Source organism: Ruditapes philippinarum, unplaced genomic scaffold (assembly GCF_026571515.1).
Source record: "Ruditapes philippinarum isolate M1 unplaced genomic scaffold, ASM2657151v2 ctg1970_1_1_1_1, whole genome shotgun sequence".
In the NCBI taxonomy this organism is placed as follows: domain Eukaryota; kingdom Metazoa; phylum Mollusca; class Bivalvia; order Venerida; family Veneridae; genus Ruditapes; species Ruditapes philippinarum.
In genome coordinates, this window is record NW_026861545.1 from 182986 (window position 1) to 203767 (window position 20782).

The window sequence follows — 20782 nt, forward strand, 5'->3', positions numbered from 1 at the left end:
AGAACCTATTGTAAAGCAATCATTTCTGATTTTTCGTCTGAAATTACTTCTCATAACAGCCATTTTGTAAAATATGGAACGAGCGAAAATGCGCTTCATCGAATTTAAAAACAAATTAAACAGTTCATGATTACCTATCAACCTTCAGTAATTGGTACATATTGCTTTGATATATATAACAAGTCATTATTTGCAACATGATAATGTAAATTATTTGTTGCATGTGAAAAGCATTACCCATTGAAACGTGCGATGGGTGGGGTACGGTAAAATTCCAGATAATTAAATTTAAGGATCTATTTGTAACAAATTATGGCATAAAACAGACATGCAGTAACTAAGGAATACTTGAAGAGAATAAGTGCTTGAGCATTTCACGACGACTTGCGTTTCTCAAGAGAATAAAGATATTCACCTTTTTTCTATTTTTAAATTATTTTTCAACACATGTATGGGTTCTGTTTTCCTAACCATCCGCGCAAATTAACCCGTAAGGCTGCTATTCCATTTATACGTGATCAGTGGTCCGACATCCGCGTCCGCTACCGATTCGCTAATCAAAGAATACGTTGAATCTTTTCCTTTTGTCCGTTTACCATCCGCTTCCGCGACAGCATCCGCGCCGTTTTGCAGGATGAGCGATTTTTTATGGACGCGGACAGTCACTGACATGTCTCATCCCTACAAAATGCCTCGAACGAAATTAAATACTTTATCGATTTCGAAAGAAAATACTAAAGAGCTCACCATAATAGTGTGGGAGAACCTATAACTGTATAAGTTTATGATGCAGCAGTGACAGATTAAAACAACAACATCTGGTCTCCAGTTGCTAAGGAGATGTTATTTGAAAACCTGACTGATATTCAAATCAATGTTTGTTACCTAATTCTTTGATGTTACAACTGTTTTTGGTATTAGAATGAAATTTTATCATATTCTACAAATAAGTATCCTCTGTTCGCTATTCAAAAGTATACTGGTTGGAGAGATAACTCCGACACTAAACAGCGTTCGACACTAACGCAGTCCCGCGGTCCCGAGGACTCCAAAAATTGGCAAGGGATTTCTAAAGTTCCAAGTCAGATGTCCCGTTGGGACTTTTAAAGTTCTTTAATAAAAAATATACTAAACAATTGAAACTGATCTTTAATCAACTTTAAAGTATTCATTTAAGATGGTCACCTTGCAAAAAAGTATTTATTAAACATGATAAACTTGCAAAAAGTAAACTGGAAATGAACCATTGTTTACAAAACACGAAAATTCTCCACATACCAAACATTCCAATGTCAGTATTTGCCAATATTTTGCTGTATTATTAAACACCATAGTAAAAATGATTTGTTTTATATAGTTTTGTTTTATATTTGATGTTTACTATGGTGTTAGAACACTTACACCGTGAAAAAAGTCGGCAATTCCATAATCAATAGTGTAATAGATTTTGGATAAACAAATTCGGATGTGTGATTTTTTTGATTTTTTATTTGTTTGGGTCGTCAGACCAAACAAATAATGGTAGCGAAATTTCAGAGTCTAATGTTGTTAATTGCAAATGCCGAAAGTAGTCCACTTTTTTGGAGCGGTTACTTCCCTTTTGTATGTACACTAAAGCCGAAAAATTCAGGGGAGATCACTGCGTAAAGATGGTCAAAGACAGGCGCATCAATTTTCAAGCAAAGTAATTCCCGAATGGTCAAAGATTTCTAATATTGTTTTATTGTATTTTCTGATCGAAAATAACTAAATACAAAGCGGACATTCAATCTCTGACACAGAAGTTTACTACAAACCTAACAACAAGTAGTTCTCAAAACAGCTTAAAACTAGCGATTTAAAAGAAAAAAATATTTTATTTTGTTACAAGTATCCAACAAATTACAACGCATTTAAAGTTAAACAATAGCGTTGGCTTATAGAATTGTCAATAAATGCACAATTACAAATTACGCGGATGAATATGATTTTATCAATGAAAATACTATTTTTAGCCATGTTGATTACCGAATACTACACAAACTGAGTAGTGGAATATATAAATTCTACATGCCGGACCGTTTGGGCTAGAGGATTTTCGCTAAAATATTTACTTCAATTATAAACAACAGGCTTACCCTGAACAAAATACCACGAAATTAATAAGGATTACAAACCCGAACTGCAATGGAAGTTCTAAATTTAGAATTACTTGATATTATTCAGACAAACTGTGTATAACTTCTCCGTGCTACAGTGGTAACGCGCTCGCCTCGTGAGTGAGAGGTCTTGAGTTCGATTCCCAGTCGAGGAAACTTTTTTTTTGTTAAATTCTTTTTTTTAAGTGTTTTGTTAAGGAAGTAGCCATGATATACAAAGATAAAGTGTGGCTGTCGTAAAAAAAAGAACATAAATGATTTTTTGATGCAACTCTAGTTATGCAGAATTCCGTATGTATCAAACTCTGGTGCCTTACAAAAGGAATTATAATACATAAAAAAAAACTTATACAGGAAAATGCTTACAGATATAGTATTACAGTACGATTTAGATTGCAAAGATCAGAAAATACCACAGAACTTGCAGCTGTTTGATTCTTTATAAATATACATGCTTATAGTAAGCTCCAGGATTATTTACATCTGTGTTAAACAACAGTTAAAGTCGTTACAAGCCCTAATTTAGAATAATATGGTTTTCTTCAGGCCGTTCACATATAAATTCACGGTGGCTGAAGGGTTTTCGGGCTCGCTTAGGAAGCGAGAGGTCTGGAGTTCAAATCCCATTAAAGGTTACTCATTTTTTTAAATTGTTAAAGTCAAATAAACATTGGATTGAATATCAGTGTTGCAATTAGTTTAATAGCCAATTTACTACAATTAAAACGCTGGAAAGCATTGGTGGCACTAAACATATAATCTCACAACCTGCACCTTTCTTACATTCTGAGACCCAAACAAATTCAGCGCCTTCTGTGCTTTGATTTTTTAATATACAGATTTTGTGATTATATTTAAATGCAATAATAATAACTTGTTCCTGTCTTTGTTATCATGATATTGATATCATTATGTAAAGGAATTATATAAGTTAGGAATTTTATTATGAGCAAAAAAGCTTTTTTGCAGTAACTTACTTTCTTCTCTTGACTAGTTTACACTGATTCAAGTAGACCTAATACAGCAATATTATAATATCAAATGAAAATTACTTACTGCATAACTACAGATAAAGGGACAAAATAAATTATATGTATTGAAGTCAGTAATATTTGACATATTTTACAAGACCTATAAACCTAATAATGCTGGAAGGAAACATAAGAGGATTTCGTTCCTTAATTACTTAATGTTAATACAGATGGGCAATGATCAACATCCCAAAAAGAAGAACGAAAGAACAATAAAAATAAGTTGCATATCAATACTGATAGACAAAGGTTATTGCTTAATTCTAATAATTATATAAAAAAAATCAGGGACTTCCAACTTAGGGAAGGGATTTTTGAATTCAAAAACAGATGTCCCGTTGGGATTCCTGGCTTAAAAGTTAGTGTCAACCCCTGCTAAATCACATATTTTTTGTAATATCTTAATTATCTTCCTGTATATTTTAAATATTGAACCACCTAAATAAAGTTCAGTTCAAAGACTTTACATGACACTACAAAAATTATGTATGAAAATGAGAATTGGTACTTCTTTAAGGTCCTGAATGGGGTATACAAAACATGGTCTTTTTAACCCTCAACAGTAGATAAAGTCGACACTTAAATTTTTAAGTAAAAAATGACAGGAAAATCAGCATCATTAATTCATTTTTACATCTTATATGCTTTATCTATTTTTTGTTGATGTAAAAACAAGTTTTCAAAAATATATTCCAAGTCAGTGGCCTGTGGTCAATACATTTCTTACTACCTCATTGTAATTTAGTATAAAGAACGTTTTGAAACAGTTTTTGCCAACAAAAAGTTTCGGTTAATTGAAAAATATTAAAAAGTTTACCAACTTACAAAAAATCATCATATTCTGTCCTGCTCCTATACTACTAGGTGACCATATATGCTTTTTTGTTGAAAAATAAAATTATAAAAATTATATTTATCAAGTGTCGGGGTTATCTATGCGTCGGAGTTATCTCTCCGACCAGTATATATATAGAGAAATAACATACCTATGGAATAATACCCACGGACATGCCCGGACACGGATCACTGATGCGGGTCACTGATCACGTAGTAATGGAATAGCGGCCTAAAGGTCAATCTCGTAATCACGTGGTCAAACATTTTGCTGTATTTTTTAGCTGTCGGAAAATGCCACATGGGAAATTTGGGTTGTGAAATTTTCCAATTTGTGAAAAAAGGTTAATATTTTTTTTGGATTGGGAAAAAAACAAAATTTTGATGGGGAAGGGGGCCCATATTCGGACCCATGGGGTAGGCAGGGAAAAAGGCCTGTTATGTTGGTAATAAGATTTTATGTGTCAATCTTTGGCTTATCAACAGATTATACATGGGTAGTTTTATCAAGGTATGCTTCACTTTACTTCATGGCATGCTAGATGAATGAATACAAGAATGTCAGATTCCTCACCTGGCACAATTATTGGTGGACTTCCCCTAAAGGGTCTGTCTTCAGCGTTCACATCATGTCATACTCGTAGTATGCTTAAGATCTTTAGCTACTAATATGTGTGTTTGACAGTTTGAGTTAGTTTACCCTTGCCACAGGAAAGAGACAACATTGGCGAGCATACTACATATTTTACAGTCTGAGCCTACTATATTTAAATGTAAACCTCTATGTTATAATTTATTAATTATATAAAGTCCTGGTTTAGACCTTGGGATTTCTCATGGATAAGACTAAGGGGTCTAACTTTATCCTGGATTAGGTGCTGAGGTCTAAGCCAGGAGTATATAGTAGGCTCATTCTGTATTGGTAGTATTTAACTGAATGAAATATTGACAAAGAGCTATTTAAATAAATTATATATTTTCAGTTATTTGAGTCATAGTTAGCAAGATGGAAGGTGGGGGAGTTGTTGTTCCAAATCAGTCCCCTGATCAAGGCTTCTTCCACATGCCAAAGCTTCAGGTATTGTTTTTAACTGAATATAGCAAAGAAAGAAAAAAAATGTGCAAATAATGCTTTAACACTAGTTATACCTCCAAAATGTAAACATACATCAAAAATTATAACTTTCTTACAAAACATTCAGGAATCTGATTCTAACTAATGAAGGGGCTTGAACTAAGCAAAAGTCTTTTTACTTTTCTCTTGCTTAGCTTGAGCCTCTCCAAAGTAAATGTAATTCATAAGATATAGTTAATATTTAGATTAGCGTACCTTTGGTCTTTATTCCTTTCATGAGCATTTCGTAGATTGTACAGAACTTTGATTGAAAATTATTTATACATTTTATGCATTTATTATGAAGTATTTCACATTAAAGTTATATTAACAGAGTTTAACAAATGTGATAAAAATAAAATATTTGATGTTTTACATGCTGCAGGTTCCAACATATCAGAAGCCAAGAGTATTTGTTCCTTTAAATTACCCTCCACGTCCTCCACTTGATGGAAATGCAAGTACAAGTGATCCAAAGCAGCGGCCAGTGGCTGGTCCACCTGTTATGCCGAACGCAACACAGTTGTCTGGCACAACTGTTGATGGAATGTTTGATGGGAAACGGATACGCAAAACAATGGTCCGAAAAACAGTTGATTACAATACATCTGTTGTCAAATATTTAGAGGTACTTACTTCTTTGAAATTGATGTGATGTATTTAGGTATATTAAAGAGGCAATTGTACATATTTGTGTATTGCAAGTAATGAATTCAGTTTAATCTATATATTTATATATGCTTGATCATCATGGATTGCATAAAGATTTGCTCTTGTTCATTTGTCAAACTGTCCATCCTTAAAGTAAACAGTGGAATGTGGAACCATCTGAGTCTTATGGAAACATTTCTGATTATAATCTAATTGATTGAAGTGAATGTTTTAATAGTCTAGTCCTTAATGTCTTAACCAAAACATAAACATAAGACTTATTCTAAAGAAACACATATAGTTGTTTGTAAAGTGTAATACAACCTCATTTTAAGTTACATGAGTTTACTTTTGAAAAAAAAAAAAAAACAGCTGTTTTTAAATAGTTTGACTGTTTTCGAAGAAGCTTGTCAAACATTTAATTAATGTTTAGAAGTTTTTAAACAAGTTTAATCTGTTATTACAATCAGAATAATTTTCTACAAGAAAATGATGACTGTTTTCTAAATTTGAATATGTTGAAAATGTCAACTAATTATTAATATTTGTTTGTTTATTAGAATCGTGTGTGGCAGCGAGATGGGAGGGATGCTAGAGCTATACAGCCTGATGCATTATATCAGTTAGAGGTTGGTTTTTTGCCATACCATTTTGTAGTTAATTTAAACTGTGAGGGAACTGAAACTGATAGGCCTTTTGGCTTTGTTGCCCACATAGGACTAGGGCCCTCTTGCACATAAATTTTGACTATTCCAAATATGGAAGCTAGACAAATTCACGTAAGAACTTCCATGAGGTTATACCGTTATAGGTAAACCTTATATAGCAATATATGTTCGTCTGTTAATTAATTCCTACATATTTCCATCACAGCCTTAGAAATGTTACTGCATGGCCAAGTGGTTTACACTTTAACACTAGACAAAATTTGTAAGGGCAAATTGTTGTTCCCCAAGCAGAAAAATTTCATTACTCAATACTGGTTGGTTTCAGGAACAAATTTAAGAGTGTGTCTACAAGCTTTAAGCTTCCTACACAACCAAACTGAAATAAATTCTGTAAAAATTAAGTTCCTTATGCATGATGGTATCAGGCCATCTTAAGGAGAAATTTACTGTTGATAGAAGTGGAAATGGAAAGTACTGGTTTATATCAAATAAATAAGATTATTTCTTTTTTTGAGTTAATGGTCTATACTAGTTGTTTCATGAATTAAGGAACAAGTGCAGATTCCTGGGGAAAAAAGTCTTGAAACATGTATTTCATGAAATAATTTTGGAAACACTGCAATGTATTGCCCGAAAAAAATGAAGTGGTATATTATTATACATTATATATTCAGCTGTGATAAATGAAATACTTTTAACTAAATTTCAGGTGACGCCACCATGTGACATGCAACAGAAGCCGATGAACTGTCTCACTTCAAAGTTTATGCGGCAATCAACAAACAAGTTCAGATGTCCTATATTCTGTATATCTGTAAATACCATTTTCTATTCATTTTAACTTTAACCTGTAAGATGTAATCTTCCCAGATAAAAAAATGGGCAGATATCCTTGAATTTGGTGCTTAGGATCTATTAATAATTAAGGTAACTCACATTTCCTTGGTATTCTATGGAGGTGTTATTTTCTGTATTAAAAAAAATGATACTGTGTATTTAATTGATTTGAGATAACATCTACATGACCTAAATTGGAATTTTAAGCTTGATAATTGGATGAAAAGTGGGGTTATCCTATTTGTTTGTTTGATTGGGTTTTATGTCACACCCACAAAGTATAGGTCATAGGGCAACGTTCCAGCTTTACTGGTGGAGAAAGACCTCGGGTGCCCCTCCGTGCAATATTTCAGACAAGAAGGGACACCCGAGTAGAACCATTGATGTTCCATAAGCAAGCCGGATAGCTTCCTCACATGAAAGAATCAAAAGTCCCTGTTTGGATTCGAACCCACAGCGGTGAGGGGCAAGTGGTTGGTTATCCTACTAACCCTGGAGTATGAGAATACACTTTGTTAAGGTTTTGCCTGAAATTTCTTTCACTGAATATTTTACTTTCGCTTGAAAGTTCAGTCGTGCAGTTGACTTAAAACAATAACTCTAACATTAATTTTCTCTTTTTTACTCCAATTTCATTACATGGGTAATTTTTGCATTAAGAAGGTTGTTCTTAGTTAAGCATCAAGCACAGGAAATAGTCAATCATGCAATTTAGCTCCTGTTGTACATTTATGCTATAAATTGCTACAATTACGGCTACAATATTTCTGAAAAATTTTGAGCCCATCTTAGTTTTCAACAGAGAGAAGTAGCTTTGTATGTGCTTTAATATTCACTATACTGAGTACCATTCAGGTTTACTCTCTTCCATTATGCTATAACTGAAATGGTTTACCCTTGTGTTTAGATGTTTGGTCAAGTGATATATATGTCTTAAGGATGTAATGGTTTTTGTTTACAATATTCAGTGGACTCCAGAAGGTAGAAGATTGGTGACTGGCGCATCAAGTGGCGAATTTACATTGTGGAATGGTCTCACATTCAGCTTTGAAACTATTTTACAGGTGGGTTCTCTTATATTTTTATTTTATTGACAGCATGTTTGAATTTAATTTGAAAAATTCAGCTGTGATCATATTCATGAAATAAGTAGTTACTGGTTAGTTTTTTTACTCAAAGTAAGACTTATATCAAACTATGAATATAATTTCAAAGGAGTGCACAGAATTTTCTGTGTACTATAGATAGTGCATGATGATCTATTCAACATTTAAGAGAGGAAAAAACCGGGACTAGGTTTTGGTTTATTCATTTGTGCATGGAGTTCATGTGTCAGTTTTATACTCCAGTCAGATGAATATCTAATTGTACATGCATGGGTGAAAGTTTGAAGTTAATGATTTTCAGTCTCCCTGAAAGCCTTCTATTTCCTATGTAAAACTATAGAAAAACTGCTTAATTCAGGATTTTTAGGATTTTCAAGATTTCCAACTTTTACCCATGTACATGTTATTGCAAACAAGTGAACATGATGTCCGATGCAAAGTCAGCAAGTTAAGTAACTTTGATAAATTGCACCATTTTGTGTGTTTAATTTGACTGCCTTATTAATGAATGTATTGACTGTAACCCTATGAAAATAATAACTGTATGAAAATGGAAAAAGTTGACTTCTCAAAGAAGTGACATTAATTTAAGTCAGATTGCATGTGTCTTTAAGCTGGCAAATCTTTAAACTAGTAACTAAAACCACAGGCATTCAGGTAGTGGATTAATACAATATTTAACTTTTGGATAAAAGAATTGAAATTATGTCTGACTATATAAACAAACATTATTTCAGTGGTATATGGTTCTGTTTCAATTATTCATATTTCTGTAAAATCTGTCTTGTTGGAAGATCTACACAATTCTGGTAGTTATAAGGATGTTTAAACTGAAATTTTTATCTTTGTTTAAATACTGCTTGCTTCATGTAATATTTCTTTCTTCTGAAAACTGTTTATTTTAAGTCCCTTTAAGTTCCATTATGAGAATTGATCTATTTACTTAAATCTTACTTTAATAGAATGATTAGAATGCTCTGTTCTGTTTAATAATAGTCATTATTTCTTTCCAGATCTGGAGCATTTTGGTATGAAAAATAATCTGTGGTGCTCAGCTAGCATCTTTTTGCTTCTCTTTCAGATTTTGTTTTTTTTTGCAGACAATGATAATATGTTGTTTAGTGTGAATTATTCTAGTTTGTACAATATTTTCATTATTCTAATTGTCTACCAGGCTCATGAAACATCGGTGCGGGCAATGGTGTGGAGTCACAATGACCAGTGGATGTTGACGGCAGATCATGCAGGCTTCATCAAGTACTGGCAGTCCAACATGAATAATGTGAAAATGTACCAGGGACATAAAGAACCTATACGGTCCATCAGGTGGGATATAGCGCCCCCTAGTGGGCAATATCAGCATTGCAGTAAGGTTTATGTAACTTTACCAGTGAAATGTGTGAAACATACGTCAGCACCAGGTAATTACAGCATAGTAATGTTATTTCTGGCGGCCATACTGGTTATGATAAATAGGCTAACTACTGAGATAGTTTTGGAAAATTTCTTCTATTTGACACAGACATTTCATAATGTGGATATCACATGAAAAGCTTAACACCAGTTGCATGGAAATTTTCTTCTATTTGATAAATTCTATGCTCTGTCACTAAATGATAATAACTTCAAGCTATGCTGTACTACCTCTTGTTGGCCTATGTTTCTAGAAGTGCCTTATTATCTAGTTATAGTTTTGATACTGTGCCATAAAGGCTAAATTGTGGGTGTATTTTTGTGCCATAAAGGCTAAGCTATGGGTGTAATTCTTTTGCCATAAAGGCTATTACACTGTATCTTAACTGTATCTTTACTGCAATTTTCATGCCATAAAGGCTTACAATTTCAATAAGCCATAAAGGCTGACGTAATAAATATTTGCCATAAAGGCAGATATATAACTTGTATTTTAAACATTTTCTCAGTAATTTGTTAATATGAGTATAAATTTTGATGATAATAATAAAATAATTATTAAAAATGATTCTTTATATAAAATTTTGATTTTAAGGGAAAGATTTTTCAAATAAAGGTGCTAAAGCAATTCCTATTGCTTTGTTATTTTTTATCAAATATTAACGGACATTTCCAAAAGAAATTCAAATAGTTAGACACCCAGAATGCAGTAATTTCCATCGTAGCATGCAATCATACGAATTTGTTTATATTCAATAGTATATTGAAATAATGGCTCCACAGAAAAGAAATAGAGTTTCATATATTTATATGTATATTGGAAATCTAAGAATTCTTGTAGCAATTTATTTATTCAGTTTTGGACTTATCATTGAATTAGTGGCCAAAATAGAAATTCAGCAATAAATTCTGTCAAAAAATACATGTAATTGTATAAGTATGGAAGAAATTTGTGGTGAATGATCGCTGCCTTAGTATTCTAAGGTCATTTACTTGTTTGTCCATTATGTTACTTATAAAACATAGTTTCCATATAGACAAATAGGATAATTATCATTTAGAAAATTAAATAGGAAAAGACTTTTTGTGCTATACATGTATAGTCTTCAAAGATAAAAAGAATTTATGACGAATGATAGGTGTTCAAAGTGAAATTTGAAATAATTGCACGAAATGATTTGGCAAGTTTTCACACGCCAACTAAAGGTTTGAATTTTGTCACAGATTTTGTATTCTCTCATTTGACAAACTTGACGAGATACTTAATGACAGGTTGATGGTTCTATGCAGGTGTCCACTTCACTTGAACAAATGCATTTTGAGTCCCTTGAAGTCATTCTTCTAAAAGTTCTTTAGTTTAACTGAAGATCACTTAATTACCTTTACAGTGTGTGAGTGATATATGACACAAAAAGAGATAATGAATCAGAGAAGAAAAACTTACTGAGGATAAGATGATTTGAGCGGTGTCATGACAAAACCAACATAATGGGTTTGCGACCAGCATGGATCCAGACCAGCCTGTGCATCCGCGCAGTCTGATCAGGATCCATGCTGTTCGCTTACAAACTCTATTACAAGTAGAGAAACTGATAGCGAACAGCATGGATCCTGATCACACTGTGCAGATGCACAGGCTGGTCTGGATCAGTGCTGGTCGCTAACCCGTTATGTTGGTTTTGCCGTGACACAGCTCATTTATCATTATAAAAAAAACAAACAAGAAAAAGTCAATTGATATCTCATTTTCAAAACTATTATTTCAGAGAATATAGCATGAAAAAGAAATGTTGAACTTTTAAAAGATCAAGAGAGAGAGAGAGAGAAAAATGAGAGTACTTCCATTGGGATCAGACTATAGTCCCTTTATGATGATTTATTTCATCAAACATGGGAACAATTTTTTTAGTTAAAAGATGTGCTATGCTCATCTTGGGGTAAAGAATTTCTATTGCTGAAATTCTTATTTTAAGTATTACTAATGTAAATAAGAGAATGTTACTGACTATGTTTTATTGGTCCTTTCTTAAAAAAAGTACCAGATGTTTTAATGACACTACATATTTATGCTGTGTTTACCTAAAGTGTGTCAATTTTAAAACATAACATATCTCTATGTGTAAAAGGTTGTTTAGTTATTATTATTTTCAAGTATCAAATTTGAGCATAATATACCTTAAAACTTGTTTATTGGGCCCTTTGAAATCAAAAGATTTGGATTCAACACAAATGCTGCCATAGTCCCCATTTAGGGAAAGAACTGAAGACAAATAGTCAGTAAACAATAAATGGGATTCGACCACTACCTTAAATAAAGGCATTTACCATAAAGAGATAGGGCTTTTAGCCCATTTACATTTATGATAAAGAAATAAAGGCATTTAGCCTATTTACATTTATTATAAAGAAATAAAGGCATTTAGCCCATTTTCTTTCAGAGTTGACACTTAGCCCATTTACCATAAAGAAACACAGGCATTTAGCCCATTTACCATAAAGAAATACAGACATTTAGCCCATTTTCCTTGAAGAAAGTAAGGCACATTTCTTAAAGAAAATGCACATAGCCAATTTTCCAATAAAGAGATAAAGGCATTTTGCCCTTTTACCATAAAGAACAATGGTACTTATCCCATTTACCTTAAAAAGTTAATCCATTTGCTTTAAAGAAATAAAAGCACTTAGCCCTTCACCATAAAAATGAATTCTCATTTTCATAAAGAAGTAACAACATTCAATTTATTTGATCCAAAAAAGGTATATAGCCCTAGTAGCTGTAAATAAATAAAGGCATTTAGCCTATTAACCATAAAGAAATTAAGGTATGAAAAAAAAAAAAACAACTCTGTTTGTGAATATACTGTAAAAAAGGGTATTGTGTCCATTAACCATAAAGAAATAAAGGCATTTAGCCTATTTACAATGAAATGGAGAAACTTCCTCCATTTATTATGAATAAAGGCATTTAGCCAATTTACCACAAAGAAATAAAGGCATTTAGCCACTTGACCATAAAGAAATAAAGGCACTTAGCCCATTGGCAAAAAATGGAGGAGCCAAATAATTATGAATAATTAACCATATTATATAACCATATATAACCATGATTAACCATATTAACCATAATTAATAAAAGAACTTAGCCCATTTACAATAAAATGGAGGAATTTAGCCAAAGGATGATGAATACAGACACTTACCCATTTAAAATGAAATGGAGGAATTTGGTCTATTTACTATAAAATAAAGGCATTTAGTCCATTTACCATAAAGAAACAAAGGCACTTAGCCCATTTGTCATAAAGAAATTAAGTCACTTAGCCCATTTATCTTACAGAAATAAAGGCACTTAGCCCATTTGTCATATAGTAATAAAGCACTTGGCCCATTTATCATAAAGAAATAAAGTCTTTTAGCCCACTGATCATAAAGAAATAAAGGCTCTATACTCATTTTTCATATAGAAATAAAGGCACTTAGCCCATTTATCATATTGAAATGAAGGTCTATCATATGGAAATAAAGGCACTTAGCCCATTTATGATAAAGAAATAAAGGCACTTAGCCCAATTATCTTATAGAAAAAAGGGCACTTAGCCCATTTATCATATTGAAATAAAAGTATTCTATCATATGGAAATAAAGGCACTTAGCCCATTTATCATATTGAAATAAAAGAATTTATCTTATAGAAATAAAGGCACTTAGCCCATTTATGATTAGAAATAAAGGCACTTAGCCCTTTTATCATATTGAAATAAAAATAAAGAAATAAAGGCACTTAGCCCATTTATGATAAAGAAATAAAGGCACTTAGCCCATTTATCATATTGAAATAAAAGAATCTATCTTATAGAAATAAAGGCACTTGGCCCATTTGTCATATGGAAATAAAGGAATCTATCATATGGAAATTTAGTAACTTAGCCCATTTATGATAAAGAAATAAAGGCACTTAGCCCATTTATCATATTGAAATAAAAGAATCTATCTCATAGAAATAAAGGCACTTAGCTTATTATCTTATAGAAATAAAGGCACTTTCTCCGTCGTCTGTCTGTCCGTCTGTCTGTCCATCCGTCCGTCACAAAACTTGTCCGGACTACCCCTCATAAACTACTGGTGCAATTTCATCCAAACTTTACAGGAATGATCAGTACCAAGTCTAGTTGTGCATATTGTCAGCATTTTCCGGTTCAATGATTTTTGTCAGAGTTATGGCCCTTTAATAATTTTAAAGTTTGTCCGGACTACTTCTCTTATACCACTAATGCAATTTCAATGAAACTTTACAGGATTGATCTATAGCTCAAGTCCTTGCGCATATTGCACGGGTTTTCCGGTTGAATGATTTTTGGCCGAGTTATGGCCCTTTGATAAAAAGGTTTTTTTTCTGTGTGTTGCCAGATACACAAAAGCTTGTCCGGACTACTCCTCATAAACTACTGGTGCAATTTCATCCAAACTTTACAGGAATGATCAATACCAAGTCAAGTTGTGCATATTGTCAGCATTTTCCGGTTCAATGATTTTTGTTTGAGTTATGGCCCTTTAATAATTTTTTTTTTAAAGTTTGTCCTGACTACTTCTCTTATACCACTCATGTAATTTCAATGAAACTTTACAGGATTGATCTGTAGCTCAAGTCCTTGCGCATATTGCACAGGTTTTCCGGTTGAATGATTTTTGGCCGAGTTATGGCCCTTTGATAAAAAGGTGTTTTTTTTCTGTGTGTTGCCAGATACGCAAAAGCTTGTCCGGACTACTCATCATAAACTACTGGTGCAATTTTATCCAAACTTTACAGAAATGATCAGTACCAAGTCTAGTTGTGCACTGTCCGTCTGTCTGTCCGTCTGTCACAAAATTTGTCCCAACATGAAATTGGCCATCATGAGGCGGCGACACATGTGATTACTGATCGCTCTTGTCATATTGAAATAAAGGAATGTATCATATGGAAATAAAGGCACCTAGCCCATTTATGATAAAGAAGTAAAGGCACCTAGCCCATTTATCATGATATTCCTTGTTCATTGAAGAAGAAAAAGGTGTTGAGCCCTTTGGCAAGATGAAATAAAGATTGTTTTATTTTATAAATATGTTTGGTTTCTCTGATATCACAAGAAATCTTGCCACATGACTTGCAATAAAGTCTGATCAAGTAAATGCATTTTATCTGTTAAAAATGTTTTTGTTCCTTTATTAAAAATGGGAAGTTTATGATGTAGAAAATATATACAATTTTCTAGTAATAAAGGCACATAGCCCAAATATATTTTGTGTTTATGACATTTCTACTTCTTTTATTTCTTATTATACCATATTTCTGCTAATAATAAAGTTGATGTCATCCTCAAGATGAAGTGAGGCGCAGTAGTGGTACCAGTGATGCAGCGGTGTCGAGAGAAACAGATTTTTTCTTATTATCTACATTAATATACATTGATGCTTGTTAATCATAGATTTATTTTCAGAAATAAAGAAAACCTGCTTATTGTCTTGTTTCTGCTCTTTTTCACCCACACAGTTTTTGTCCAACTGATTCCAAGTTTGCCACATGTTCTGACGATGGCACTGTGAGAGTTTGGGACTTTTTACGATGTTATGAGGAGAAAATATTAAGAGGTATGCCTTTCCTGATTAAAATTGCTAAGAAACTGCCAAGTTTATTAATTGAGCAATGCCACGACAAAACCAACATAATGGGTTTGCGACCAGCATGGATCCAGACCAGCCTGCGCATCCTCGCAGTCTGATCAGGATCCATGCTGTTCGCTTACCAACTCTATTACAAGTAGATTAACTGATAGCAAACAGCATGGATCCTGATCAGACTGTGCAGATGCGCAGGCTAGTCTGGATCCATGCTGGTCGCAAACCCATTATTATGTTGGTTTTGTTGTGACGCGGCTCAATTGACGTTGAAACTGAACTTGATGCTCTGACATATATACTAAGAGACAGTATTTCAGATACCAGATACATAACAATGGTGTACTGAGAAATACTTAGGTGTACTTGCATTGGAAATGCCAATTGTGTGTGTATACACAGACATGATAACTGACGCATTATATATATGTAACTGATATTTGGGATATATTGAGGTCTGGAGTTCATGTGTATAGCAATTAGCTCAGCTCAAGCTGAAGTGTATTGTCTCAATCACATTAATGACAGACCATCCTTAATACTGCATTTACACACATATTTGGAGACGAACAGTTTTATGCCCCAACCATTATAATGGCAAAGGGGCATAAATTTTACACCTCTGTCTGTCGGTATGTGCCTGTGTTGGTAAACATTGTCCAGTCCGTATCTCAGTCATGCGTCAAGGGATTTTAAAACAATTGTGCACTAATATGTGGCATGATGAGACCCATAGCTCCAGGGTTAAGGTCACAATTAGAGGTCAAAGTCACTGTTTAATGCAGCAAGGGATTTTGAAACAATTTATCACAAATTTTGAGAAGATGAGGCGGTGTGTCATGGGCAAGACCTATACCCATAGTTTCAGGTCAAGGTCATATTTAGAGATCAAAGGTCAGCAGTAAGAAAATCTTATCCGGCTCATAGGTCTGTCTTGCAGTAAGGGATTTTAATATAGCTTAGCACAAATGTGTAGCATGATGAGAGTGTGTCATGCGTAAGAACAAGACCTTCTAGGTCAAGGTCACACTGCTGTTTATTTGGTCTATAACTCTGTCACGCATCAAGGGATTTTGAAGTCAATTGGCAAATCAATTGTTAAGCATGATGATTCCTTTCCTTAGTGGTATTTCACTTATCATATTGTCTTAACAAAAGAAACTAAAAAAGTTTTGTTCTTGTAACCCCTGAATTTTTCTATTATTGACTGAAGCTTTGTAATTAAATGGATATTTTGATACTTGGACAAAACATTTTTAAGCCCCCAAAAGGCGGCATAATAAAATTGCACCTGTCTGTCTGTGCGTCCCCATTTCATTTCTGCCGAACTGTAACTTTGTCTTACATTGAGGGATTTTGAAATCGCTTGGCAGAAATGTCGACCACATCAAGATGATGTGTGGTATCCAAGAACCATGTCCCTACCTCATAGGTCAAGGTCACACTATCATTTTGAAATTCCACGTTATCACAGAGTTAATAGGTATGTACAAACATTTGTGTCTGGACTTTAACTTTGTCATGCATCAAAGGATTTTAAATAAACTTGGTATAAATGTCAACCACATCATGACGATGTGTCGCGTCCAAAAATCATGTCCCTGGTCACACTAACATTTTGAAGTTTTACTTTATCACAATTAGAGTTAATAGGTTTGTCCGGATTTTTACTTTGTCATGCATTGAAGAGTTTGAAAATTACTTGGCACAAACATTAACGACATCAAGACAATGTGTCACGTCCAAGAATCACATCCCTTCCTCAAAGGTTAAAGTCACCCATTTTCTTGTGACTTTATCATAATTAGAGTTTATAGGTGTACAAATTCATGTTTGGACTGTAACTTTGTCATGCATTGAATAGTTTAAAAATTATTTGGCACAAATGTCTACCACATTATGACAACGTGTTGTGTGTAAGACCCATGTCAAGGGCACTAATAGTTTGAAGGTACTTATGCTCATACTTCGAAGGTACACATTAGTTTCCAAACTGTAACATTGTCATGCATTGAGGGATTTTAAAATAAGTTGGCATAAATGTCTACCACATCAAGATGATGTGTTACATCCAAGACCCATGTCCTAAGGTGGTAAGTTTGCTATAAATAGCACTTTACAAGAACAATATTAAGTAATTTGTTACTTTCGTTCTCTTTTCTTTTCATAATACCTTTCTACCAATGCTTAAGTAACCTTTTAAAAAAGGAGGCAATTGTCAATTTTTCATGACAGCTTTTGGTTTTTAACAAGACCATTTACAAGGTCGAACTGGCATTGACTTTGAGTTTTAAATGACCTTAACAGTCCAGGTCAAAGTCCTTAGAATAAGACCTTCATATATACATCAACTCAAATTGACCATGACTCATGACCTTCAAGTTCAAATTATTGAACTTTTACTGATTTAAGCTATAATTGGCTGTAACTTTGTAATTTAATAATGAATTATCTTTATACTTAGACAGAATAATCCTCTAAGGTTGAACTGACCTTGACCTTGAGCTTTAAATGATCTTGACTGCAAAGGTCAAATTATTGAATTTTGGTAAAGTTGTATAATTTTGTTATGTATATACATCTTTTTTTGGACAAAATGATACTTGTGACTAAGGCCCCCACAATTACACGTTTAAACCGATTCGTTTCGATTTTCATTCGTAAACATTTACGATATTTTTTACCGTTTAAACGAAATGACCATATTATCTTACATAATTTCTTAATCATTGCCTGTAATCATGGATTTTATCAATTCTTGTGGTTTATTCCAAAGTAAAAACGGAAAATGGGTGTTTACAACCCTTCACACAGCATTACCGTGCTAAAAATGCTCATGACACAATACATTTTTGGTAGAAAATGGGGATAAAATGCAAAAAATGTGTGCTGACACAATCGTGATAAGCCCTGAACATGCTTTATTTGTACATGTATTAAAAATAAAAAAGTAAATCATCATTTGGCGACTCGAATACATGGTGTATATAGTACATAGAGGTACCACCGTTTAAACGCAATCGTTTCGGTTCTTAAAATTGTAAACTTGAGAGCCTTACTTGTGACCAGATGGACATATTGAATAATAAGATATGATCTTTAAATGACCTTTACTGTCTAGGTCAAATGATTGAATTTTGCTTATATTTCCTTCAATTTGTCATTTATTCGAGGAAAAGATTTTTACTTGAACAAAACAACAAGTGTGACTAGTGAGACCTTTATTTGTTTGCTTTTGACATGAAGAAGTCACATGTTGTCCCCACCTGGTGGTGGCTCTTGTTATTATGACTTAACCTTTACATAAATTTTAACAAATTTAATGGAAATCAATTAACACCAGTCTACTCTAATTTTTATACCCCCAAAAACGAAGTTTTGGGGGGTATATAGGAGTCACCCGGTGGTCGGTTGGTCGGTCCAGACGTCTGTTGCATTTTCTTTGTCCGGAGCATAACTTGAAGACTAATGATTGGAATTCAATATAACTACATACAATGGTCAAGCACATTGAGAAGAAGTGCTGTGCACAAGAACCATAACTCTATCTTGACTAATTACTGAGTTATTGCCCTTTGTTACTTTTCCTTGTCCGGGGCATAACTTGAAAACTACTGGTTGGAATTAATAACAACTTAATACAATTGTCAAACACAATAAGGGGAAGTGCAGTGCACAAGAACCATAACTCTATCTAAAGAAATTACAGAGTTTTTGCCTTTTGTTACTTTTCCATTGCTTTCTTTTGTCCGCACCATAACTTGAAGACTTATGGTTGGAATTCGTTATAACTTTATACAATGTTCAAGCACATTGAGAGAAAGTGCAGTGCACAAGAACCATAACTCTATCTTGACTAATTACAGAGTTATTGCCCTTTGTTACTTTTCCTTGTCCGGGGCATAACATGAAAACTACGGGTTGGAATTAAAAACAACTTCATACAAGAAGTGCAGTGCATAAGAACCATAACTCTATCTAAAGTAATTACAGAGTTATTGCCCTTTGTTTCTTTTCCATTGCATTCTTTTGTCCGGACCATAACTTGAAGACTAATCGTTGAAATTCATTGTAACTTCATACAATGGTCAAGCACAATGAGAGGAAGTGCAGTGCTCAAGAACCATAACTCTATCTTGACTTATTACAGAGTTACTGCCCTTTGTTACTTTTCCTTGTCCAGAGCATGACATGAAAACTACTGGTTTGAATTCAAAACAACTTCATATAATGGTCAAGCACAATAAGGGGAAGTTCAGTGCACAAGAACCTTAACTCCATCTTGACTAATTACAGAGTTATTGCCCTTTGTAACTTTTCGATTGCTTTTATTGTCCGGAGCATAACTTGAAGACTAATGGTTGGAATTCAATATAACTTCATACAATGGCCAAGCACATTGAGAGGAAGTGCAGTGCACAAGAACCATAACTCCATTTTGTCTTATTACAGAGTTATTGCCCTTTGTTACCTTTCCTTGTCCAGAGCATAACTTGAAAACTACTGTTTGGAATTAATACAACTTCATACAGTTGTCAAGGACATTAAAAGGAAGTGCACTGCACAAGAGCCATAACTCCATTTTGACAATATACAGAGTTAATGCCCTTTGATACTTTTCCTTGTCCGGAGCATAACTTAAAAGGTACTGGTTGGAATTCAAAACAACTTCATACAATGGTCAAGCACAATAAGAGGAAGTGCAGTGCACAAAAACTATAACTCCATCTTCAGTATTTATAGAGTTATTGCCCTTTGTTCCTTTTCCTTGTCTTTTTGGACTTATTACAGAGTAATTCAATAAAACTTCATCAATGCCCAACCACATTGAAAGGAAATGCAACATACAAGAACCACAACTATCTTTAATTGCCCACAACCATAACTCTATATTTCAATTCTTTAACAAGGTATTCTGTTACTAGTAACATCCTCATTTCCGAAGCAGTCTTGTGGGGGTATTAATCACATTTTGTGATAGTTCTAGTTTATTTCAAAGTAAAACGTGAATGATTAAAGGTTAAAATGTGTACTCATTATAGACTTATCAAGTCTCTGGCATAGTTCAACTCTTATAATACCTAGAAATGCATCAGTACTAGGGATACAGTAGTTAGGTACCAGTACTAACCAACAGTATTAGTACTAGATTTTGGTTCAATACTGCAGTACCAATGCTTGTATTTTGGAAGTAACAAAGTACAGTATTTTCATATACTTGTCATGGTGAGCATAAAGACACAGTGTTTATAAATACAGCATGTGTAGTTGTGCACCTGGGTATTTTTGTCTGGATATTTTTAGTATTTTTAGAGTTACTGCCCTTGACTTAGTA

The 20782-nt window shown here is 33.5% G+C and overlaps 1 protein-coding gene across 1 annotated transcript in view; it reads left to right on the plus strand.

The window, feature by feature from the left end:
- Window positions 1-10: 10 nt before the first annotated feature.
- Window positions 11-20782, plus strand: part of LOC132716054 (pre-mRNA 3' end processing protein WDR33-like) — a 36963-nt gene continuing 16191 nt past the window's right edge. Inside the window, exons 1-8 of the mRNA XM_060699203.1 lie at window positions 11-154; window positions 4987-5081; window positions 5503-5745; window positions 6329-6397; window positions 7146-7250; window positions 8242-8337; window positions 9554-9705; window positions 15323-15420. Of these exons, the coding sequence (XP_060555186.1) occupies window positions 5010-5081; window positions 5503-5745; window positions 6329-6397; window positions 7146-7250; window positions 8242-8337; window positions 9554-9705; window positions 15323-15420 (835 nt within the window). The 5' untranslated portion in view covers window positions 11-154; window positions 4987-5009. The remainder of the gene's footprint in view (window positions 155-4986; window positions 5082-5502; window positions 5746-6328; window positions 6398-7145; window positions 7251-8241; window positions 8338-9553; window positions 9706-15322; window positions 15421-20782) is intronic.